Below are 26,402 nucleotides of genomic sequence, written 5' to 3'. Positions count from 1 at the left end.
GGTTGTCAAAATTAAGGATGTGAAAAGCTTGTAGAGAACAGAAAGAGGCAGATATGCTACTTCAATAATGCGATGTTTCAAGGTGGTATTGATATTGTTGCTCCGGAAAAAAACAGTTCGAAAAATGTGAAGAAGCGACGTGCAGCTCGAATTTCTCTTTGGGAAAGTGTTGTTTACCATTGCTTCAGCACAGTTCCTGCTGCGCACGGATATATGTCCATCAACTCACGGTGAACTCATCCTTAAACCTAAAACACCGATGGCTCGGCGAAGGTTTGTCGAGCCATAGATAACAATATTTTACCAGACGCTTAGTATAGTATTTCGCTCACCCTGCCCTGGGGCTCAGTAAATTTAACCCCCCTTATGAAGAGCACTTTTCAAACGCCCGTAGCCTTTAGCTTACAAGATCAATTTGCACTTAGCACTGTAGAACAAAGTATTCTTTTGTTGTTTATTTTATTATATTGTTCTTTAAGGTACTAGGAGACCGTTGAATGCGACACTCAATCGGCATTGTAGAAATCTTTTCCACAAAAACGCCAAATTCTTGTCACCAGTAGAGCTGAGAAAAATTGAAACGTGGCAAAATTTTAAAAAACTTCCTGGCGCTAGCTGCTTTCTTGCGAATGGTTTCATATACCTTTTAGCTAGAGCTGTTTCCGTGTGAACGTTCCGCCTAAAGTGCAGGTTTTATCACGTACATGTTTATGTACCTTCCGGCAATCTTCCCGGAGTCGCTGCCTTAATTGACCTGCCATACGATAGGTCGCAAATACAATTCTAATTAAGATCAGTTATAACTCCTGCATTAATGTCGCCCTAGGAAAGCAGCTGTAAGCACATTTTACTTGGAAAGCAAATAATTAGCGACCAAGTCTTCAGAGTTCATACACGCTTGATTTGACAGCAAGCGTTAATTCCAGCCACAACCTTGTGGTTTTGTGTAAATGGAACTATTTTCGTTCGAACAGAATCGAAGAATGCAACGATATCTTGTATAGTAAGATTAGAGAGTTTAGACTAAGCAACGACTCTGCTACTTGCGGTTGAATTACAGTGCTCTTAATTTACGACAGTAAAGGTAAGTTGCTTCGACAAACTTCGGAGCAAAATGTTTAAATCAGACAGCCAAGTGAACGAGACCTCAATTTATCACAGCTACTGTTTTGATGTCATTTGATGGTAGTGAAGATCTACTGCGAATCAGCTAAAATGAGAAGCGTATTCAAATTCGTGGTCTGTTTTACAATCCTTAATTCAAGTAGATAGCTCTTGCATATAAACTAATCTTTCACGGACGCTCTTTATTTGATTTCAATTTATTTTTTTTGCGCGCCATTTAGACGTCTTTTGACCAACATATACTATATCTACAAAATCGATCAAATTTAATTCGGTAAGCTTGCGGAAAAACTTATTAATTTTTTTTCAACCATTGATTGAGAAATAAAACTACACGACATTGTTTTGAGCTCTTTTAACATTGGAAATTTTACATGCGCATCTGGTTGAAAGTGATATCCATTTGATAAATTAAAAACCCCATTTACTAAAATATATTTCATTTGCATATTTCTGTCTGTCAAATATGAAAGAAATGACAAGTTGGATGAAAAATTTGGGACACGTATCCCGATGCGTGGCTTATCATTACAGTGCTTCTCTCAGCAAACGTCCATCACTTGCGAATTAGATCACCTTTACAACGCTTACTTTGAGAGACAATGAACTATTAATTTTGAAATGTCATGTTTATAGAGACTTCAATTCGTATTATTGCTTACATACAAAGAAGTAGGCAAACTTTAATCTTATAAAACAAAAGATTAGACAGATCTGCAAAAATTTGCCCTCAAATCTTCGAAATGTCATCTCCATGAGGATATATATTCATCCGTTTAAAACCTTTATAACGAACACGTTAGGCAAATATTAATTTCCTAAAGGTAAATGATATGTCGGATTTTGGAAAAATTGTTTACAAGCTCAGAATCACTTCCGACAAAATTACGACTATCAGGCAGCCAATGAAAGTCGTGCAATTTAGACTTTAATATAAAATTACATATACTCTTTTGTATTGAATATTCAAAAGCAGCTTTTTCAGTTATTTTTACATCGTATGAGGTCATTAAGATGCAGGTTTTCACGACCAAATTTGCTTTTAAAAGGGTTCTGCAAACCAGATGTCTTCCGATCTACTTGATTTTTTTTTATAAAAACCGGAAAAGACTTCCTGGAGCTCTCTCTGGCTTTACAAAATTAGGCCCACGCTAAATACGCTCGGTCTCGGTGAACCAAATTATTCTAATCAAATAAAAATTCGGACAAATATCGTCTTTGAGTTTATTTGTTTTTCACCAGTTTACGAAGTCATATCGCCGATCCGACTTTTACATAACAACATATATAGATATTGAGATATTGGGAAAAAATAAAGAGACTTTACTTTCATCCCCACAAGCCTGTTTCGTTATTACTCACTCATCAGGGGATTTTTAAATTTCCCCTGATGAGTGTGTAATCACGAAGAAGGCCTGTAGGGATGAAAATAAAGTCTCTTTGTTTTTTCCCTATCTTAATATATATCGCGCTCTACTTCTACGTATCGAGCACTGTACTACGGAAAAATCGAAACAGACTTCCTACATTGAAAACACAGACTTCAGTATCGAAATATATATATATACATACACACACACACATATATATATATAGTGGATAGTGGTAATCAATCAGTTTGAAAGAAAAGCCAAACAAAAGCAGAAAATATTATCCGTTTTAAGCAGCTTTGTTGATATTTTTCACGAGGATTTCATTGGCGCTCATCCACACTTAACAAACAACGGCTTTACTTTGAGTAATCTTTAAACGCATCAAAGTTTTCAAAAATCAATATTTTAACTATACCATCGACTTGTAAGCACGGAAATCAGAACGTCACTGACTAGCTGTATGCTTTAGCGGGGCAAGTTCGCGAGTTAATATTTCTATGATTATAACTAACCCTAACCGTAACCCTAAAACACAAACAAGATTTCTCTTTGGACTAACGGGCATTCTGTTCTTACGGTATCTCTTTGCTAGTCTCGCAGACAGGTGTAAAGGACTGAAATTGAACAAAAGGTCTTAATATAGACATGACCTGATTTCTGAGTTTTTATACCATCCTGTGGAAAACAAAGACTTTAAAATTTCAAGAACCTACAAGTTTTTGAAAATGAAGACGGGACGGAATAAGAATGTTTTGCTTCTGTTTTTTTCTTTTGTTCTTGTTGTTTGTGTTTTGTTCTTTTTCTGTCTTGTCTCTCGAAGTATATCATAGCTTTTATTTTTGTTAAAAAAATTTAAACCTCGCATTCTCTTTCATAGGAAGACTTCGAAGAAATGGAGAACAATCCAACCCTGATGCGCATGTGTGTTGCACTTGCATTTCTCTTGAGTTTCACGAGTGCGTCTGAAGAAACTTCATGTGGTCCCATGAAAACTTCCACCTGTCAAAGAAACAGCAACTCAGGTAATTGAAAACTTTCAACCTCAAAACAATCGATCGCTCAATAGCTGAATACCTACAAGTATTCCCTGTACATCACATTTTGGCTCTGAGCGTCTATGTCTCTTGCTATAAATGTAGTGAAACCACTTTTCAAGAGGCAACTTCAGGATCGGAAGAAAGTGTCCTCTTCAGTGACTGTAGCTCTAGCAATGTTTTAAAGGAACATGTTTCAGATTAGATCTAAGTTCGCATCACTTTAATGGAGAGAGACGTACTTTAAATAAATCATGAATCAAAATGTATTCATCATATACGCGCTCTTTTTTTTTCTCTACATTCATAGGATAGGTGATCCTCTTTTTATTTCCTCAGGAGCTGATGTCCACTGTGAAAGTGACTCAGCGCCTCATAGCTGCAGTAATAGAAATGAAGATAAAGAGAAACTTAAATACCATTTCCACGTGAATGAGCCGCCTAAGTTCCGTGGCGTGTATCCATTTCCAGTGGATCCTATTCCGCGAAGAAACTGCTTTGACAAGGAAGCAATGGAATTTCTACAAAAGGGGGTAAAACACATCGCAATAATTTTCATTTGGATATGATTCACGATCACATTGGTATTAGGAAAATCTTCCATTATGTGTCGAAAGTAATCCGGGATTGCCGTGTTTTAGCTTTACTTCGTTACGTGATTGGTCCAGGAAACCTTGCACTACTTTCTCGACCAATCAGATTGATAACCAAAGCCAATCTAGACGTGGTCAGCCGCGTTTTCCCGTCTTTTAGGCAGTGGGCTTGTTTTGAATTCGAATTCTCGTTGGCTCCTCTTGATATTTTCCCAGCTGTGATTGTTTTGGTTTCTCAGTCGAGAAGCACCCTTATGCCCGAAGCCACGTGATTGGTCCAGATATCTGGCACCACCCTCTCAACCAATCAGAAACTATGGGCGACTTAATCAATCATTATCCTGTGTTTACAGCTATTTCAATGTGTTATTTTAATTTGAAATCTCATTGCCGACGCTTGATATTTGCTGCTCGTTATTCTAATCAGCTAAGGTGGTGAACACAAGAAAATTTGGTTTAATCACCTGAGTTGATATTGTAAATTGGTCACCGTAAAGAGTTTTTAAAGCTGACGTTTCGAGCATTGTGTGTAGTTTACATACGGAGCGATGAAGCTACGCTATTGAAAGCAACATGGATAAAAACGCAGGATTAAATTAGATGAAAGAGATGTTCTTTTGAACTTTGGGGATTAAGGTTGTGACCAAATGGATGGGAAAGGGCTCCACTATGTTGCCGTCTTCACCTAAGATTTCACAATTCTTCTTCACAGCTCTACTTCTATACTACGTTTTACGAAAATCTGAACCCCGTGCCTAGAAATTATCTCATGAAACAGGCAGAGGGGTCAAAAAGAGGTTACAACTACACGCTGGGAAAATCGTATCCGACGATTTGATTTCATTTTACGCCATGTAACTGAGAAGAATTTATCTAACATTCTTTTTTAATGTCTTAATCATCCTACATTGTTTTGTTGTTTTTGTTTCTGTTGTTGTTGTGGTCTTTGCTTTTGATAATTGTAAATCATGATCTATTACCATTTATTGCAGCTTCCAGTGGTACTCGAACAATGCACGTTCCAGAAGCCTGCCCTAAAATGGACCATAGAATACCTAAAAGAGAATCTGAAAGATGAAGACCACACGGCATACTTTTCACAAACCAGGCAGTTTCTTTATTACGACGACGATCACATGAAAGGCACGTACAAAGAATGGAAACCGCCGATCACCAAAAAATTCTTATATTTTAGCAATTTTACGAAATTGATGAAGGAAATAGAGGAGGCGGACAATGGTAGCCGAGCGTACTTTCAGGTACTGCATTGAAATCTGTCACGTTAGTTGGGGTGGTTTCTTTGAGTGATCAGAGCTAGACTTTGGAAATTTTCATCCCTGTAGAGTTCAGTTATTGAAGTGGTTTGTTTTTCCTGATCTTTTGAGGATTTCGTTGGACAGGAAAAAAGGGGGCAGATGGATTTCCTTGAGTTGGTGTCTTTTCTTTGTGTGTGTGTGTGTGTGTGTGCAAATATGATTTATACGCTGCCACAACAACAACAATAATATCAACAACTATTTTTGTTTTCTTCGCTTTTGTTTTTGTTTTTTCATTGTTTTTATTTTGTTTTGTTTTGCCTTATAGCCAGTGTGGTCATCCTTTAACCCCTAATGCTTGCTTGCCAGGACTCTCTTAATTTTCGTAACGATTTTCTATTTTTAGTCACTGGTATATCTTCAAGAAGGCGTCAGTGCAGCCATGCAGAACGATGTTGATTCTTTTAACTACACCTGGCTACTTGACCTCGTGACGCGCTTCAGCTGGGGCGAGGATGTTACCAACCTGCTATTGGTTGGTATGCCTGATGTCGTCACGCCTGCGCACTTTGATGTCCTGGAGAATCTTTACGTGCAGGTTAGTTTTATAAATTATTTATAACATTACTGCAAAATAATCAACTTCATTAAGGCAAAGATTAAGCTGTTTTTTGTCGCAGATCTTATGGGCGCTTATAATATCCAAGATATCTATGCCACAGGCATGGAATTATTCCGTCAGTCAAAGCATTGGAAGATATCGGTGTTTCTAACACCCTGTCAGCATACATATCATATGAAATGCCATAAAAATGATGTCGCAGAATAAAAACCTCCCCTTTCTTAGATCCGACTTACTGTATTTGAATCATCTCAATAACAATAATAATAATGATAATGATAGTAATATTCATTTTTTATTGACTGTTTAAATAACAAATTAATTTATCACTGTACAATCCGGATTTTATTAAGCACATTTAACAATAAATTAGAAGTGAAATGACAGTGCAAACTGCGAAGCTAAGTTAACCGATTAGATTTTTGTTAACTCCTCGTGACATGGCTAACTTGTCTCAAGTTAGCCATGTCCGAAAGTCATTTGAATTCCCTTTGATGGTATTTCACGATACATGGGGAATTTACCACATTTGTTTCTTATTTTCTCACTTCAATCTTAATAGCTTTAATAGTTTCATTTTTTTCTCTGTCCAATAGTATTTTTAGCAGAAGAGATATCTTGTATTATTCATTATTAGTAAGGACATATGCAGCAGTTTTCAGTTGAGTTTCGAAAGACCAAGACCAAAATAATGGCGACAGCCAATCGAAGTAAAGGCGACACCATAGTTAGCTAATGAGTGCTTGGAATAAAAACGTGCGAACTGCATGAAAAGCACATAAACGCGTGTGATTAATTCATGAGCTTTGAATCTGATTGGTGAAGCTAAAATATGTAAAACCAAAGTAACCATGGATTACTTTCGACTTGCAATTGACAACCGTTCCATAACTGGATTAACTTGCTCTTTGCTTTCTTGTATCCAATTGGCAGATTTTTGGCCGGAAGCGAGTCATCTTGTTTAGTCCAGATTACTTCCGTTGTTTGTACCCGCATCCTGTGGGACATCCTCATGACCGACAAACACAGGTAACATTTTCTATTTCCTTCTGTAAAGAGAGCAACAAGCTTGGCTTGGTTTAGGGCCTAATCTTTAGATCATTCCTCTCAAACTCTTTCAAAAACTATCCCGTTTTGAAGATCTCAGGGAATCTAGGAAAAGTCCATCTTTGTCACACATTTTGCTAACGTGATTATCCTACGCTGTCTGTTCGTTCTCTACTAAGACAGTCAAGCAAGCCGTAAGGTGCATAAAAAATGTTATCCAGAGACAGAATACCCTTTGAGGAAGGGAGTTTCCTGCTCCACCACCCAAATCTCTTGTTCTTAATTTTTATGGAAGATAATTATCAAACTATCAATGAGGTGACAAAGATATAATTAGTCTTACCTACGACTCCCATCTCGAGCAGAACATCTTGATCCCAGTCCCTGTCGGCCTCATGATAATTATCAACACTTTTTACGTTAAAGGTGGACTTCGACAAACCTAATTTTGACTGGTTTCCCAGATTCCGTGAGATTAGAGGTATGGAGGTCGCTTTGGAGCCTGGAGAGGTGTTATATATTCCAAACCTCTGGTGGCATTATATTGAAAGTGAGATGCACAGGTGAGAACGTAATAAAGGCTAATGTCTCAGTTTAAGCATGTTGAAAATCTAGAATTCCGGAACGAAATATTCCTCTCATGGTCATGTGTGTGGAAACACACTCAGAGCGATTTTTGTAGAGATGTGCAGAAGACATCCTTTATCTGACTACAGAACGATAGTTGTATGCCATATCTTTTTTAATTTATCATTTTTGGACATTCTATTTTCGTTTAGCAACACCATATCCATTAATTTTTGGTTTGAGGCGAAAAATGCAAGCAAGGTAGATGACGCAAGGAAAAAGAAGACGAACGCCACAGATATAGAAGCAGAAAACAACAAAGAATCTCACCAAGAGTATGATAACCCGCGGGAAAATAAGGAACAGCCTGAAGACTCTGAAGAAACCTTAAAGGAGCACTCCGAAGAAACTGGAACTAGCGATTCTGAGCAGATCAGCGAACACAGTGATGAATCAAAGGCAGATGAAATCATGGCGAAGGGAGCCGAGGAAGAGAAGGATGGAAAAGAATTTGAAGAAACAGATTTAAATCAAGAAGAAGAAGATGTGAAAGAAATTGAGTTGTCGGCCGCTGAATACTTAATCCTTCTGAGAGAAACAGAAATATCGCTTTACAAAGCTACACTAAGCCACGCAAAGGTAGGTTGTACAAAAAATGCCAAGATAAAGCTATTTACAAACAAACAAAAGAGTATTAAACAAACAAACGAACATCTGAAATAAAAAAATTGAAAAAAAAAAAAACAAGGAATGAATACAGAGTATGATTTCCGATATTTCTTTCACACTTACATGGATATAAATTTCACGTGGTAAAACTGACCCGAGTTTATCAAGAGAGTGGACTTTGATACATTCTATTACAACTTCTAACAAATAAAAAAGTGCCTTTTAGCGATGGGCGGGGATGGCATATTGATGAGAGCGCTCACCTCCCACCGCTCCGGCCCGGGTACGATTCCAGGACCCAGTGTCACTTGAGTTTTTTGTCGGCTTGAGTTTGCTATTGGTTCTCGTCCTTACCCCGAGAGTTTCTCCCCGAGTCTTTCAGTTTTTCTTCTTCCTCAAAAATTAACACTCTAAATTCCAATTCGACCTGGAAACAGTGGACTGGAAGAGCCACCGCGTGAAATGTCCACTGTTATAATTATATTAGTATTGTTATTATTATTATTATAAAATTCGGTCCAAAAATAGATTTAAAGTGAGAACTTGAAAAAAGGGAACAACAAAAGCAATACCATGCCGAGATTGGATGAAGTTTATTTTGAATTCGAGCAAAAGGAAATATTTATCCGATTCGAGGTAGTCGATCTGGATAGGTTTTCAATAAACTTTAAATTTATTTTCCTGTTAAGGGCGTGCGACAATACTTTAAAACTCACCTTTTTTTTTCTTTTTTCAGGTGAAGAAAATATTGGATGAATTGCTATCGGGAAGATTTGATCACATATAACGCTTAATGATATCAGAAAGACTATGACAATAATGAAATTATAATGACAGAATTTAAGAAATACCATAACAAGGTGACCTGATCGCAAAAAAAAATTATCGTTTTAGAGAATTACCTAGGAATTTATAAGTAATTATATCAGAATAAAATCTAACAAATTTTAAGAAGAGCAGCGATGATAGATACAAGTAGATTGAACAATAAAAGTGAGGAAATGAACAAAAAACCGTTTTTTGTAATAACTAATTGATTATTCATTATCATGAAGTACGAGAAATATTCGAATGTTCTCCGTGAAGGAAGTCATTGAGCACTTGTCAATTCAACCTGACAGATAGAGACATATTTTTTTATTTGTAGTAAAATTTGGAGTAAATGGTAGCGAAGCGAGCGAAGTAATGTTGTTTAGTTGGGCATCAAAAGCTCCTGACCTAGGATTGTCGGATGAGATTCAAGATACCTTGATAAAAAATTATCGGTAGAAATCATTCGTTCGCTTTTTATAAGGTAGAAGGAAAGTAAAAAAGTTTGCGGTATGTAATTCTTTTTCATAATCTGTGATCTAACCGATTGTCAAACCCGATTCAAAGGCAGTCCAAGTTGAGCCACCGAGTTCAGACCTTCCGAGATCAAGGCTATTCGTATGTTTAGTTGGTAATGCGTTTGGGTAATTCTCGCCTTACTGGAACGGAGACATTGGAGGCGGACGGCAAAGCATATTCGGATAACATTTGGCGGCAATAGACTTATTTCAATCAGTGGTTCACGATTACACGGTAAAAACACTCCTCTCTGGGGAAGCATCAGTGTGGCATATTCCCAATGGCAATTTTTATGTACAACTCTCGTATCTATCTCGTTAAACTTGAGTTTTGCAGCCTGAACTGTTGGCCCTCATTCTGGTTCAAGAATCAAGGGTTCAAAGAGTATCTAAAGAAACTATGGTGCTTCATGGGTGAAGGGTATATATTACAATACAATTTTGTTTCATCAACTGAGTTGATAATGTAAAATGGCCTCTACAGACAGTTTGTAAAGTTGACGTTTCGAAGGGTAACCCTTCAGTCAGAACGAACCTTTATATCTTCGCTCCAATGAAGGGCAAGCGATCGAAACATCAGCTTTATCGACTCAGCAGATAAAATTAAGTAATCTTGATTCAAAAATTGTTTGGTAACGAATTTCATGTCTAAATATTGATCACAGGTTCGATTTACGGAAGGTAGACAATTTGTACGAAGTAGAACCCATTCATCACGCGTGCACGCGAGAGAAACTTTGTAGTGCGGTCTACATTGACAGGGAAAACATCGCTTTGAAATCACGCGAACGGTTCTGAACTTCCGAATGTTCACAAACTGAAAGTCAGTTCGATATCTCCTCTTGACCTTGTATTAAACACAGGTTAGACTCTATGCGGTCGATACGGCGGTTAAGCAAGCAACAGTGCTAGAAAAAAAACTGGCAGAATTGAATAGTTGTTTGCGCCATAAAGATAATGTTTATAGATAAAATCAGTTTCCAATCCATTGTGATGAATTTTCCGCATACTTTTCCTTCTGTGGTACTTAAAGTTCCTTCCGCGTGTCTGTGGAATGACTATTAGACATGCAAATGATTGAAAACCGCAAGTGCATCGCTATTTAAATTTAGCCTGAGCTTGAAGACTAGAAACACCGGTTCGATAGGTATCAAGAATTAAGTAAAATAACCTTGAATATACACAAGGGACTTAACTTTTAAGTGATCGCCGGGCGACGACTTAAGCGCCGCCAAAACAAATCATCAAAATATCAACAGTTCAAGTTTGCCCAATGATCGCATTGTCAAAGTTACATATTTTGTCATCCTTATTGACAGCCATGTCACGAAGCGCAACCCAACCGTAGAAATCCTTTGTATTTTGTCACAATTATTTAGTTTAGACACACAACGCGTTTGAACCGGTATATCTTGAGTTGAGTGTCTAATTGAGCCAAAGGAAGTATAAGTGCTCGCAGAGGAAGTTTGTTGAGGCATCTGAATTGATATAAAGCCTAGCTGATATTATAAAGTGAATCAATTTTTTTTCGACGGTTCTGGTATAGCTGATACGAAATGGGAGCTTCGAAGATTTTTCTGGTGGCTGCAATTTTGCTCATTAACTTAGTGGGGACAATGATCTCTGGTGGTGGTAGGTGTTTACAAACTCAATTTTGTAAAAATTATAAATGATGACTTATTTGCAAATGCTATTACGCACCAAACAACTCTTTTCTTTCGGCCTGCGCATTCAGTTGCTTACTTGTTATTTGTGTGTAAATAATTTGACAGGAAGTTTATATAAACAAGGGTGTTTTTGGAGAGAGCTTCGAACGTGCTGGGGTCCAAGTTACCGTCCATCATAAGACAATGAACATTTTCTCTCGCAAAATCAGTCTGTTCAGGAAACTTTGGGAATTTATACTAACCACTTATCGAAAAGCGCCAGTGAAACTTCAGTTTGATTCGTTTTGTTTACTCCCCCGCTTAAGTTCTGTCTTAGCATTGGAAATCTTGGTGAAAACTGAATTTGAAATAACCCACCCCAAAACTATTTTGCAAGGCCACTTATGCGACAACCAAGAGCGATTGAGAACAACAATATTTTTCGGTGATTTAGACTGAGTATAATTTAAAACAAAACACCACTGATATTCGTTTGTTTCAGCACCGCACCATCGGCAGAAGTTACAGAGAACCGGAAAATTTGAAGACATCCGTTTGGAGGATGTAAAAATTCCGTTTGAGGACGATCAGTCAGACAGGAACAGAGAACGCCAACGGCTTATTGATCCGCCCGGTGTTTACCACAGCAAGGACCGTCCTGGTCGGTCTTTGAAACTGCCAAAGAATTGAAGAATTGTGCTTGGGTTGACTCACCTTAAAGTTTTCAAGTGCAGTGTGAAGTGTGATTGCTACAGTCCAAAGTTTTCAATACGAGTGTTGGAATATAATCAAGCCCGCAAGTTGTTTTGACTAGAATCAAAAGACATGAAACAATGCATGTATCGAGTTTTTAGACTTTAGTTTCATGTATTTCGATTAAACAGCCCTATGATTAAGCTTATTTTACTTAATTGCCCAGGTCATCAGTGAGCCATTTTTTTGCGAAACTTTTGCGTGATAGAATTAGTTTGTAATTAATTGCTCCTTCGAATGAATTTTAAAACGTGAAAAATGTACGCATTTACTCATAAACATTAATAGCAAAATAATGTTGTCCTGTTAAAGAGATGTAAAAATTTGCTCAGAGCAAAATCATTATCAACATGAATAAAGAGTGTGAACTTGAGGCAAACGTCTGCTGTTTTGTTTGACAGATGTGTAAGTTAGGGTCAGTTCAAGAAAAATAGTACGGCCTCTGTCACAAGTTAACGTTGTCAAACCAGGAAGAGGAAAAGTTGCTTTACAAGTGAAATCTCAGCTAGTAATTCATAGTCTTCCTCAAAATAAGGAACGTTAATTCATAGTGGAACAACTCACCTGGCTGGGGCTCCAGTGGCAAACTATTCATTTATTGTGCTATACGAACTTCACACTGCCTTAGTATATTCTATTGCAGACGACGTTTCGCACCGTTAGTAAAGTTAAAGTTGCGGTAATTGCGAAATTCTCTTAGGAATTTTATGTAGAGAATTTGATCGGTCTGGTTTGTTTGAAGATGACCACTCTAACGTTTGATGCAAACTGACAGTTCCGAATCCAAACTGAAATCACTCTTCATCCTTTAACCTTATTTTCACTGATTTTTTTTTCCCTCGGTAAACTCACTTTAAACAGAAGTTAATGAGAAAAAGTTAAATTCCCTGTCCCCTTAAATTAAGGGACAAAAAAAATTAATAGATAAATTAGAAATTTCAAACAAATTTAATTTTTTCGGGTATGAGAAGAATCACGCGTGTCACGCAATAAGGGCTGTAACAGCGATGTCCTTAAAAAGCGGTCGACAATGGTCTCCATAGTAACTCATTGCTCTACGATTCCGTTCGCCGCAGGGAAGCAGTAGTTGGTAGACATGGACTTTTTCTGACGCCGAATTGTCTCTCTAATGGGGATAAAATGGTTCTTCCATTCGAACGGCAGCCTCTCTTACACAAGAGATACGCTTCTCTCTCTTCTCCAGAGCTCACACGGTTCTCTCAAGGCGAAAGCGGCGATGCGTCGAGAGGAGACGAGTATGCGAATTTTCTCAAGTGAGCGAATCTTTGTTTACGCTAGAATAGTAAGACTAGTTTATAATGTGTAACCAAATAATATGTATGACGAGTCTATTTTAAATGAATAAGTTAGTTTGCGGTGGTTTGAGGCAGATTCTATTAAATTCTAGCTCGTTTTGATTAAATGTTAGCGCCTTGAATTGGATGTCCGCCTGCGATCGATAGCAGAATAATAAGTTAGCGAGATATCAAGTGGTTTCATATTTCGAACTAATGAGCATAAAGAATATTGTTTTGACTTTTTATTTCAACTTAAATAGATAGTATGATTTTATTAGTGGTATAGATTTTGTAGCTTAAGTGCTCTAAAACAATTTAAGAAAAAGCCAAACGTGCGTGATAATTGTAACATACTTGTGGCTCTAATCTCTTTGTGATCGATCACTCTCAAATATTAACACCGCATTTCATTTGCTGTCATTTCAATTACGCTCCAATGCCAATGGATGAAAACGTCAATATTTGTTTCGAAAATAAATCCCTGTTTTCTTAGTTTCCCCTCTTTTGAAGACAATGATCGATCAATTTGCTTTTATTTTCCTATGCCTTCTCAGTATCCGTAATTCCCTTTGTCTCAAAATGTAAGTTTCCAGGGGCAACCTCTAAAAGAAGCTTCAAACTATGAGACACCTGGCAAACAAGCCATAAGTACAAATCCGTTATGAATAATGTAGTCAGTTTAGCTAAAAAGAAGAATAATATATGCTGGCATGCTCTTAATGATTTAGAGTGGTTGGTCTAAAATAAGGTCTCATGAGGGAGCATAATTTTTGAGAATTTTTAATTTTCCTTTTATGAACCTCATAACTCTTACATGTGACTCTTAACTTTCTCTTTGGTATGTTATGGGTATCTGTCTTCTTCGTAAATCAGCAGTGAGAATCAGCTTTTAGGCATTAGGCAATGCCCTTAACAACCCACCTCCTGATGATTTGATGTAAGGAGGAGTTTCTAGATTACATCTGTTCTGGGAAGTAAAGGTTTTAAGGAAATAGTTCATTTAGGGGCAAGGGTGGGTTGTAGTGTGATTTTCAACCCTTTAAGTCCCACTAGTGACCTAGACAGAATTTCTCCTTACATTATCTGTACAATATCAAGAAGACAAGTAATGAGAATAAAGAAAAATATCAATTAGGGGATTTTTGGTTGATCAAGTTCCAAATTCTCCAAACTAACTTCACATAAATTGTATGGCAGACAGAAAGGAGAATTACTCATGAAATCTTGGGAGCTGAAGGGTTAATGAATGCTCCAGCTTAGTGGCATGTTTGTAGCAGAGATCAAGACTAATTAGATTAGACAGACAAATAGTTATCATGAGTGTGATTTGTTGTTATTGTGTTTGATGAGACTTATGAAATCTCACCAAAGAGCACCAGCTACACCAGGGTCTTGAATTGGATCAGCTAGAAAAGGAAAGAACACTCTTGCTGATGAAATTACTGATGTGTTGAACCCTCAGTTTTGGCAAGTATTGGCTCAGCTGCCCTGTTTCACATATTCATAATGGTAACTAGCAATTGACAAAGCAAATCAAATTGTTTTAAAGAAGGACATTACTATCAAGGAAAATAATCTCTTTCCTGTATGGGTTGTAGTTTATTTGGTAAATAACACAGATAATTGGTTTAACATCAGTGATTCTCTTGGTAATGGCACCATCTTCTTTTAATGATACCAGGTCATTAGCAAATGGAGAACGGCAAGATGTTGGGGTGTCAAGGTGATGTTAATTCTATTGTATTGTTTTAATTGCTGTTAATCAAGGATTTAGAGTTCAGGTATATTTATTGTTACTATAAACAGTATAGCAAACAAATGTGACAGCTCTCACAATTAGTCATTCTAACAATGTAACTGACATACTTTCATGTGACATTTTTCCAGACCTAAGCCAATTGCTGGAAAGCAAGGCCGATCATCGCCAACAACAAAAGACCCAAAGCAGACTAAATATAGGTTGTCACCAAACAGAAGTGATGGTCTGCTTCATGTAACATTAACTGCAAAACAAAATATACAGGAACACCAGAAAAAGATGAGAGTTATTGAGGTGAGGCTGGACATAATGGAGCTGAAGATGCTGTCCAATTTCAATCTTGTTTGTTTTGTTGTTTTTTTGGTTTTGTTTTGTTTTTTTTTGTGTGTGTGTTTTTCTGAGTAAGCTGGTTATTCTTTTTTCTTTGATGTTCTTTGGAAACATTTTAAATAAGTATACTCTATTTATTTACCTTTTTTGTTCTGTGACTCTTTGTATGTTTTGAGTATAACAGTTTTCTTAAACATTTATGAAGCAAAGCTGACAAGAGAAGGACTTCTTGCTTCTCTGCAATAATGTAAACCATCAGCTCTTTGGAACCTTCAAGAGTGACTTAATCACCAAATTTCTCCTTACAGATTTCCCACTCAATAAAGCTGTATTAGGTCAGAATGAGTTCTTTATTGTTCTACATATCCTGTAGAGAAAAAGAGTAGGGAAAGTCTAGAGAAAAGTGTGGTGAATCTGCCCACTCATGTTAGGGTGTAAAGGATTTAGAAAGAAGTGAACAATTTCATGAACATTATGTGTGATTCAGTGGTTTATTTGATAGGATCATATGCTGCAACATAAACAAGAGGAAAGAGAACTGAAACGTTATGAAGGAGATATCATTAAGAAACAGCATCATCTCAGAAGAACCATGGCAGAATATGAAAACAGTAAGTCTTGAGCAAGAGATTTATTGAACAACTACTTATTTATCTACTTGTAAATTTTAAATTTGTGGTAATTCATGCAAATTGTGCTTGCACATGTTCAGCAGTAATCAAAGAACAAATAACTAAGAAATAAAAGCAAAAGATTGTAAGAGAGAAATACATGTAAAAATATATCTTATATTCAAGTATTATTGGTTTTGTTTGTCATCTTTAAGAAAAACAAACAAATAGAAAATGGTATTTCAATCAGGAAAAAGTTAACCTAAGTTTCTGAAGTAATCTTAAGATAAGACCAATTTTCATGAGTGAATCAGCAGTAAAGTGTCTTGAAAGAAGACGAGGGGGAGGAAGAAAGATAATTTTCAGCTTAAATAAGCAAAATTTCTCATTATTGTAATGAAAGATAAGACAGTAAACACACACAAAAATTCATGAAAAGAGCAAACTGATATGAACTCTTGTTTTAAAAGCAAGTGCTCCTTGATTACTAATCTGTAGTGTTAATAAAATGTTCTGTTTATTCTGATAAATTGTTTTTGATTTCACATTCTTAAAACCATTTATATTTTTATTTTAATATTCTTTGAGATGTATTTATGAATATTATTCATAACCACGTTATCATAATCTCAAACAAGAGGAAAATTAAGAAGTCAAATTGGCATTGACATATTTTAATAATTGAAAAAATAATTTAACCAAAAGTTGTGAATCTTTTTTTCTTGTTTTCAGGTATTTACAAAAAAGTGAGAGGTGAAGAAAGTAAGCTTAGTGAGAACAATCAGGGCGTGGAAAGAGTTAAACAGCAACATGCCATACAGGAGGACAAAGTCAACAAGGCAAGAACTGAGAGGAACATGTCTGCTATTGTGAAATTTAAAGACAAAGATAGGAAGGAAGGATTAAACCTGTAAGTATCGTGGCAGTGATCAGGGTCAGTCAGACTGCAATTCTATGCTGTCAGGGTTTGAACTTGGGAACATTGGGAGGGGTGCCAAGTGACCCAGTAATTACAGCTTTAGCTTGAGGACAGATCTGTAAATCAGATAAAAGAGCTACATTATCAACAGTCATCTGGACCCTTTAAATGGTGTGGCCAGGTAGCTAAAATGGTGGCTTACCACTCTATAATGTAGGTTAAAGTGCTTGGGATTCTTGACATGATACACGTACACCTAATGGCAATATTGAATTTTGTGCACTTTGTTAACTTTACTAAGCAGTGGTGATTTTTCAATTTTACCAACATTGTTTTTTTTTGGGGAGGAGGGAGGTTCTCAAAGTATGCACACGTAAACTGCTGAAAAGTGGTCTTCCTTTAAACATATTTGGATATTAGAATGTATTCATTAGCTGACTCCCAAGGGGTTTTAACCCCATTGCAGCTTTTCAAAGGTCGCACTTTTTAGAAAAAACCTCTGCACATGGTAGAGGTTTATGTGGAATTAATTTGGATGGTATAATCTTGTTAGACTCAGGCTCTGGTTAAGTCTGTTGTATTGTCAGTGCCAGTAATGACAAAACACTTCATGATGTCCCAATGCCTTTCTCCACCCAGGAGCACAAAGTGGTATCTGTGAAGGGTCATCATTACATGGGAAAAAAAGCTGCAGAATTAATCCCATTTAAATATTGTATGAAGACATATATTGAAGTTGATGATTTTTTCAGCTTACAATGTATGTTTGCTCCTTCAGGGGTGAAGTGGAGTTTCAGTACAGTAAAACAGCCAAGCAACTAGAGCTGACTCGTACAGAAATCTTTTCACTAACTCAGCAGTTTGAAGAGAATCTGAAAAGAATAGAGGTATAAGTTTTTTCCATGATACAAATGCATATGATTAGATTTGGATTGCTTTGGTTAATGTCAAATGTGACCTTTAATTGAATTAGTTACTCAAAAATGACTTCAGCTAACTACATCAACACAACAATGACACTTGTTCAATTTGATTAATGTTGAAAATATTGTCTATTGAGTCAGATGTGAATTGAGTTCTCATGGGATTGCCAAATGGAAAAGTGCATCTCCCAAAATCTCCACCCACTCTCATCAGGGTTGATTTATTCCAGGTTATACCATCTAAATTTGCAATCAGGAGTACTCAGAACTGTTGTCATTTTGTGATGTCATCATCTCTTAGTTACCACAAGAAGACCTTCATCATTCAGTTATGAAACCATATGAGATGATAAATTTAGGAATACAGAATTCAGTAGTAAATGTTTATGTAGAAACAACTTTATTTTTCAACAGGAAAGGGGATTTGAATTGAAAAAGAGTTTGGCTGAGCTTGCCATTGCAGCAAACAAGATGGCGCTGAAAAAGAGAACACAACAAACGGATGATGACAGGTATTAGAATCACATGAAATCTGAATGATTATAGAAAACAACAAAACAAAACAAAATGAATTTAATAAAAAGCTGACAAAAACAATACTACAATGAGCGGCAGAATGCTTGTTGAATATGGAAGCGATCTTTGCAGTAATGAACACCACTTAATAGGCAGTAGTGAAAATGAGACCTGAAAAAAATTCATGTCATTAGGGGATTTGAGTCCATGATTTCTGCGATATCGGTGCAGAGCTCTACCAACTGAGCTAACAAGCCAACTGGGAGCTGGTCATTGCACTGATTCCAAATTAACCAGTGAAGTAATGAGTAACTGACTGTAAATATATGAAAGTCATACACAGTGTATGTGAACTGCGGATAAAGAAATGAATATGGAAGCGATATTCACAGTAATTAATTTTTTCAGGCCTTATTTTCACTACTGCTCAAATATAGTGTACATTACTGCAAAGATCACTTCCATATTCATTTCTTTATTCGCATGTCACATAATTATGTGATTTTCACATATTTACTGTCAGAATACTTGTTCTTGGACCATTTTTGAAAATGGCTTGGCATGGTATCTTGATGGTTGATTGCAGAATTGTCAAATCAGTGTAAGGTTTTTTTAATTTTCAGATATGTAAAGGACACAAGCATCAAAGATATTCAGGTTTGAGATTTAAACTCTTATACCCATAGTTAGAAGAGATGCACATGTATTTTTTGTTTCAAGCATTTGTTTGGTTTGATTGTCTCTTTCATGGTTGCTTCTTTACTTTAGCATATAAAGCACCAGATTTTTTCGTGTGTATATTTTCTTAATAGGATGACAGACGACGTAAACAAAGCTTGACAGAAAAACTCAAGTAAGTGGAAAAAAAAAAGAAAAAAAAAGAAATGAGCTGATGATTCTTGACAGTTTGGCTTACAGTTTGTAAATATATATATCATGTACTCAAAGACTGAGTAGGAGGGCTGGACTGGAACATATATGGCTTTTAAAGACGAAGAAAGACTTTCTTTTTTTTCCTCTTTGTTTGAGACCCTATCAGCCTAACTTACTAACTTACTAACTTAGTAACCTATATATTGGTATCCCGTAATCAGCACCTGTGATTCCTCGATCAGAATAGTTTTGTTATGTTGGCACAGATATCAAGAGAAGCTTAGTATCTTCAACCTGTGTCTTGTGTGTCTCCTATCGGTCTGCGCCTCACTCCCAGAGTTCTGCGCGATGCGCTAACATCCATTTTTTTCCACTATTTTTCTCACTCGCGCGACAGACTTCGCCGAGAAGGAGGAACTGCTCTTAGTGTAGTCCTCCAGCAGCCTCTCCAATTTCTTTTTCCTTTCTAAGTAACGGAAATGTATTTGTTGTTAATCAACATTTGATACTGTTCATTATATTGCAGAGGTATAGAAAACCAAGGACTTAAACATGAATACGGCAAGCGGCGTTTGAGCAGGGACTTGATGGTCTCCAAAGACATGTTGTCCTTAAAGTCAAGGGAAGGTAGGTTCACATTTCTATTCTCGTTTTATGATTGAAAAACAGATAAACAAACTAACAAACCTAGTAGTAGGTGTCTAACAAACGGTTTAGGAAACGAAGCAAAAACAAAAGTCAGGTACAACGAATTATATGTTCACAGAGCACTTTTCGATTGAGAGTCGTAAAACCCAAACCAAAGTAATCGCAACGCCAATCAGAAGAAAGGGAAACTTTTAGGAGCCGATTAGAATTTGGTACACTTGTACTGCTTTAAGTTTGCAGATCGAAAAGAGTGCACGTGAGATCAGAAAATTTACCATACACTCAGAATGTCACATTTCCTCTTACCACCCAAACTGTTCCCTGTGCTGCTTAATAATCCCAGCTCACAACATTACTTTCAGCTTAATGTTGTATCTCTTTCTCCTGCTCTTGTTTCAGAGGGTAGAAAGATGACCGATATTAATCGTAGGCTTCAACACAATTCCGTCAGCCAAAAGCAAGCTAAGCAAGCGGCAGAATATCTGGAACTTGATCGACAAGGAAAAGAGATTGAGGAACGAGGCCAGGTAAGGGCATGAAAATGGCATTACTAAATGTTCTGGCTATTGGGAATGAAACCTCACGATGCAATTATGTGTGTTTTTCTGTTTTTTTTTCTCCCCTTGATAGTCTACACGTACCCTAAGTTTATTCGCAAGTCACGAAATGCACGAGCATTTAACGCATTGTTCTTAAATTTTTTCATCAAATCACTTATGTATCACGACGATTTCTTTTTGTACGCCCACTTTGCACTCCACACGAATTTCTTTTTAATGACTTAGGAAAAACTCTTGCATTATTTGAATTAATCATTCCATACATTAAATGTGCTAGTCATACCAACCTTATTGTTTTAGCTTACTCAGACATTCATCATGGACCATTCAGGAACGAGATATTTTATTGAGTAAAGAAAACACACTTAAATGAAAAAACCTCGCGTTGTGAACGTCAACCTATTGGCAGACTTTTATCCTATGTGGCCTATTGCTGCAGAAATGATCTCTATTTCATCAGACAGGAATAAACTCTGGTGCAGCAAGCCACTTGGCTTTAGTGCAGACTTAACCCTTTATAATTGTCAGATGAGGAGGGATTTTAAGCTCGATTTTATTATTAATTTACTCTGTCAGTTTGCCGAGGCTCGCAGAAGCCACCAGATTGAGCAGCTGACAAGGGAAAGAAGACAGCAACACTCGCAGCAGATGACTGAGTGGAAGAAACGTTACTTAGAAAAACAGAACGAGGCCACTCGGCGTGCCCATGAAGACAGCGTCAAACATCTACAGGTGACTGATATTTCCAGTCCTAGTCCGTGGCATGCTTTGCATTTTTTCATGTACTTCGTCACGGTTGCTCCATCTTCAAAAATTTAGAGAGGAGAAAAAAAAGAATTTTAAAAACAGGCACCCCTTCATGTTCATGTGTATTGTGGGGATATACGCTTTAACCCCCAACCATACGAGTTACTGTGTGAAGGATGATAATATGAACAACTCATCAACCCGCTCTCTCTTTCCAATTTTGTTAGCTGATTCATCATAAAAATTTGCGTATCAACTACCGGAGCCATGCTGTTTCGTACTACAAGTGTAACGAATCGATTTCTAATTATAAATTCGAGAAAGGTCTATCTAAAGCCTCTCCAATCTACTAATTAACTTTCAACCTCTCTGTATCTACCATGACGTTTAGAAAATTGTGAACAAGATGGAGGAAACAGAGCATGCTCTGTACAATCGAGTACGTGCCGCTGAAATGCAACGCCGAAAACAAGAACAGGACGTACAAAGAATCTTTGTCGAATTGGAGCAACTGTCCAAAGAAAACCAGAAGAAAATGAGGGTTTGTACCAGTGATGTGCAGTGTATTGTCTGTAGCTCTAATTAGGAAAAAGTTAATCATAGTCATAGGCTTTCAAATTTCCACGTAAATATGGTGAGACAAGAATCACCTGCTGGGCTCCAAAGAAGACAGAAAAACAATTCTGTGCTGCTGTTGTGTACTTGTTCAGTGACTCTCCTGTAAACAGAATTTCACTACGAAACAAGGAAAAGATAAAGAGGAGGGCGCATGAAGGGAAAATATTTTTTATTGGAGTGAGGTTATGGAAGGAATCATCTTTTTACATAAAAATATTTGGGCCTATAGAAGGGGGAAAGAGGTGTGTAGCATATCACCAGGAGCTTTTAGTGCGGAACAAGCTCAAATTCCCAGCTTTGCATTAGTCCCTTTTTTGTTTCGTTTGACGAAACATTTCTTCCTGAAAAGATTTTGCCATCCTAAGGTTTCTTGGAAAATGCTTGTGATCCTACGTCTCACAAGTTTTCATTTCAGAATGGACTTCTTGTTGTTGCTGTGTTATATGGACGAGGATCACTTCACCCATATTTCCTTCTCTTTGACGTTCTAGATCATTTTCCGTCATTAGTCCTTGTGCGATCTGTCTTTGTTTTCTCTTTGTTTAGAGGTGTTAGCCAGTATTCCAAGTACGCGATCTTGTTAAATGTTCTTCCTTTCCGTTAAAATATTAGTTTTCTACTTGCAGGAAACCCAGGAACAGTTTGGCCGAAAGAAGGTTGAGTTGGAACAGAAGCTCTTACGAGAGAAAGCTGAACTAGCAAAGGTAGGTAATCTGTGCTACGTTGTTCCAAACTCGATTGACACTGATCTCAGGCTAGCTACAAACGAAAAGAATAGTAAAATAAAGTAAAATAGAAATGGGAAAAAACGGAAAGAAAGTAAAAATTAATAATTGTTGCTTTTGATGCGTCAAGCGTCTCGAATAAGATAACAAGGGATGTATTCTTTTGGACAAACTTTTCGGATAATGTCTCCCCTCCTCGTGTATGCTCGAATCAACTGTAGCTAGACGGAATGTGGACCGTGCAGATAAATTGTATATGTTATGGTGTGATTAAGCACCTTGTAGAAATATTTATTATTTTAATTCGTTTTAACATCAGTGTAATGTAATATATGACCCCCCGTTTCTCCACCATCCTTTCTCTTTTGATAGCAGCAGTTTTCCAGCGCATCGCTCGTTTATTCGAACGAACTTGTAAGCGGTTCGTTTTATTTTTTCGTGTTCGTTTGTCGTCTTGATTTTGTTTTCGTTCCTTTTCCTTCTTAAAATTGGTACTATTATTAGAAAAAACTGCTCACATAGCAGCACTATACTTGCCCCTCGCTGGTTTGCGTGACCGTGTGGCTTTTGCTCGACATTTCTAGGCCCACAATCAGCGGGAAGAAAGCATCCAAAGGTTACTACACCACAGAGCGAAGATGAACGGCGACAAATACTTACTGTCTGAGGAAGAAAGGGTAAGTGGGTGCTATGCAAATGTAGTCTGTATGGTTTGATCGACGAGGGAAGTCTCGGGGAGTGCGCTGCGTTATACTTATCAAAACGTCGGGAAAAAGTGAGATAGAGCAGATTATGACTTTAAGACAGGTGTCTGCCTCATTAACAATTGGAGTTCGAGCTCGAGATTTCTATCATGTGATAGTTGATGAGGGCCAAGCCCGAATCAACTTTCACGTGATCGAGAACAAGTAATCTCACTGTTTTAGTCGAAATCTACTGATCTTTCTATGCTAAACAAGACGCGCTCATTTTTCGCAACTTTTCCGCTTCTCATCCAACGCACTATTTATCACGGAATAGATAGTGAGAGGCGTAGCCAATCAGATTGCAAGATTTGTGAGGGAACTTTCGAAGATCTATACTGATTTCCGATATCAACTTTATGAACTGTCCTCTTACATATGACTCAGGTTTTTACTGTGTTCTTCCATTCTATGATCATTTGAGATCTGTTTCAGATAATCTATACCCTAATATACTAATATCATCATTTGCACTTCACACAGGAGCATGATCGTCTCGCCAAGATCGGGCAAAGAACAGACAATTTGGAGCAGGAAGTTCATTCATGAATACCGCCAGTAGTCTCTGCCGAGCCTACGCAGCAGAAGCTCGCCAAGTGCGCGAGTTACAAGTGAGCGAAAGAGAAGCACTCGTCGTGTACGCCATAACCTCTTTCCCGCGCGTGTCGCTCCAAATAGCTTGCGCAAGGTTGAGTCGAGTGTCTGCCACGTAGGCTAAGGTAGCGTTAGACTGATTAGCGTGATGTGTTGCTTTAATGCGCATTTGATGTTAATTTGTAGGTACTAGTTTTTAATACATGTATGAGTGATTTTGAAGATAGGCTGAAGGTATTCCTCGCAATCGGGTGGGTTATGTTAGTTTCCTTCCCTTTATAAGTATCGCTCGATACGCTCAAACGGCAGACCCTTATTTTCCTATCTAACAATCCATTAACGTTTTATTTTGTTCCAGTTTATTTCAGCATTTGTTTTTGCTTATTTGTATAAAATTTTTTGCTTATTTTTTTTAGTCAAAGGTCTCCTAAAACTCGTCTTAGATACAACAGAAGGTTGGCAATATTGACTGTATCAGGAAGCTAGAGAGGCAGTTGCTAGGTTAGTTCAGTTTAAGCGAGAGAAGATAAAGTTCTAAGTTACACTCAGAGGTAGGTATATCATGTATAACTTGTAAAATCTTTTTGTGAGCTCAAGGCAATGTTCCTGAACATTCTCAAAATAACTATATATAGTATTCATAAAATGATTGGTATCACGTTCTTATTACAGCAAGGCTTCACTTGACAATTTTCCAAGTAAAAAACTTCGCTCTCGGCTTATAAGATGTGAATGCACGCTGCATGTTTCAACTTCACGTGAGTTCTGTCTCTGGTAATCATGTCAGGGCTAGGAGTCTTGAGAGAAGTGTTGGTTGACTTAAGTTAAATTATTTTTGAATTCACAACATATTATGGAAGAAACCGCATTATTTTTCTTATCTTTTGAAAAGTAAAAAGTTTCTAACTTCTTTATTTGAGATTTCAAAGATTTCGTCTAAACTTTAGAGAATATTCCTCAAACTTTTTGAAAAATTAGAATGCGGACGCCGCTATTTTTAGAGAAACTCATTGATCTGATTGTGCACACATGAAGTATTACTCATGCTTAGCCGCGTAGGCCCCAAACAGCTGCTGCATCAACCATTGCTAAAAACAATCTTTATCTGATTAAAAAACGCCATATGTGGGACCTAATTGTTTAAACAGATAGGAAGGTCACTTTTTTGGAATAACAAAATGCAAAATGTGCGCAAATTTCATGTGTGGTTTTAATAGCAGATTTACAGTGGCATGGTTTCAGGGGCATGTTTCTACCTTGAATAACGCTATAACGCCTTACTTAGTTTGAAAAAGCATATTAATCAAATCAATAAGAAATTTACGAATTTTACAGGTGGATTAGGGCAAGTGAGTGTTTTGAATTGTCTTATGCCTTCTAAAGAAGGTTTCTCTTATGTTAGCAGGTCGATTAACTTTAATAATTTCTAAATCATTGTTGTAAAGTGAAGGGTGGCTTTCGCGCTCAGTTGTTGTTTTGACAAAAAATACCTCTGTAAGGTGAGTGCTGTGGAGAGAAAGCATGGGAATAATTTCTCAGCATTAGGCGTGAATGGAGCCTGTGATAGCGAAAGGGAACGAAGTGCACGAAGAAGATTTTTGGATTATGTACAAAAAATGAAAGCAATGTAAACAAAATTTAATTCTGAGCTTTGCACGACAGGTGTCGATTTTAGTCAAGTAATGTAAGTAAGAGTTTATATTTTACTGAAAGATGTGCTAGGTTTATGCAATTAGAGCGCTTAGATTCTGATACGATTACAACCGCGAGTTCGAGGTTTTCTAGTTTTTAAACAGTGAGCATGCGTGAACAAGTGTTTATAAAGCGGAATAATTCAATAATGAACTAGTTTGTGGGAAAATGTTGTAGTGTAAAAAACAAGATACAGGAAACGTTAGCGGTTTTACAGTTTTACAACCTGAGAAAGGCTCAATTTCCTCCATTGATTATAGGCATGTTAGTATTTCGCTCTTCACTTGACGTCAAATCTTCTTGTAATCAAACTCAATCTCAAGGCCTCTAATGGTGTTTGTTATGTCCTTTCTGGAAAATGGGTAGGGAAAAGGTTATGATTTTGATATCGAGTGATACTGAGTGGATTAAAATGTGTGATATTTACACACCTGTGAATATTTCAAGTAAATTATTATTGTTTTATTTTTGTAAGAAGTGGCTTGGAATTTTTATTCAAGGGGTCGGGCCAGACTGTTTTAGTGCATGGTCGTGAAATGCTTTGAAATGTCAAATCACAAATTGAGATGGAAAGAAAAAACTTCAACAGCTTGTCTCAGTACAGCCTTCATTTGTGGTAAGCAAATGCTTATTACATTGGTTGATTGTCGAAGCCGCAATAATGGATTGGTAAGATCGGGGAAAGGCTGGAGCGAACTTGTCTGTTCTCATCACTACCACCCCCCTCTAGAAACCGTTTTTTCCTCGCACAAGGTATTCCCTGACCTCTCAATTGGACCATTCATAACCTGCGTGTCCAAAGTAACCAGTCTGGTAGCTAATAAATCAATTCA

The 26,402-nt window shown here is 37.2% G+C and overlaps 2 protein-coding genes and 1 long non-coding RNA gene across 5 annotated transcripts; all 3 read left to right on the top strand.

Annotated features, from left to right (window-relative positions):
* The first annotated feature begins 27 nt into the window (after nt 1-27).
* On the top strand, nt 28-9,355 carry LOC131768890 (hypoxia-inducible factor 1-alpha inhibitor). Of its 3 annotated transcripts, none has more exons than XM_066167188.1 (9): nt 28-273; nt 3,376-3,520; nt 3,872-4,065; nt 5,118-5,384; nt 5,788-5,979; nt 6,937-7,032; nt 7,477-7,613; nt 7,830-8,256; nt 9,023-9,355. In XM_066167188.1, exons 2-9 carry the CDS (start codon nt 3,391-3,393, stop codon nt 9,071-9,073), a joined length of 1,494 nt encoding a protein of 497 aa, XP_066023285.1. In that variant the 5' UTR covers nt 28-273; nt 3,376-3,390; the 3' UTR covers nt 9,074-9,355. The 3 variants fall into 3 exon arrangements, with proteins under 3 accessions (XP_066023285.1, XP_058940577.2, XP_066023284.1); XM_059084594.2 differs by lacking the exon at nt 28-273 and adding an exon at nt 841-1,084 and having other exon boundaries at nt 9,023-9,349; XM_066167187.1 differs by lacking the exon at nt 28-273 and adding an exon at nt 2,916-2,971.
* Nucleotides 9,356-10,722: 1,367 nt separating this feature from the next.
* Nucleotides 10,723-12,386, top strand: LOC136281038 (uncharacterized). Its single transcript, XR_010717532.1, has 2 exons — nt 10,723-11,246; nt 11,763-12,386. It is a non-coding gene; the product is annotated as an uncharacterized lncRNA (long non-coding RNA).
* Nucleotides 12,387-13,083: 697 nt separating this feature from the next.
* On the top strand, nt 13,084-25,989 carry LOC131768893 (trichohyalin). Its single transcript, XM_059084597.2, has 16 exons — nt 13,084-13,287; nt 14,993-15,034; nt 15,199-15,364; nt 15,903-16,011; nt 16,744-16,921; nt 17,709-17,817; nt 18,268-18,365; nt 18,993-19,026; nt 19,182-19,222; nt 19,769-19,869; nt 20,290-20,417; nt 21,027-21,182; nt 21,589-21,738; nt 22,442-22,519; nt 23,125-23,217; nt 23,767-25,989. Exons 1-16 carry the CDS (start codon nt 13,154-13,156, stop codon nt 23,830-23,832), a joined length of 1,683 nt encoding a protein of 560 aa, XP_058940580.2. The 5' UTR covers nt 13,084-13,153; the 3' UTR covers nt 23,833-25,989.
* Nucleotides 25,990-26,402: the final 413 nt, after the last annotated feature.

The sequence above is a fragment of the Pocillopora verrucosa genome, chromosome 5, assembly GCF_036669915.1.
Source record: "Pocillopora verrucosa isolate sample1 chromosome 5, ASM3666991v2, whole genome shotgun sequence".
Taxonomy (NCBI): Eukaryota; Metazoa; Cnidaria; class Anthozoa; order Scleractinia; family Pocilloporidae; genus Pocillopora; species Pocillopora verrucosa.
This window is presented reverse-complemented; position numbering and strand designations above follow the sequence as displayed.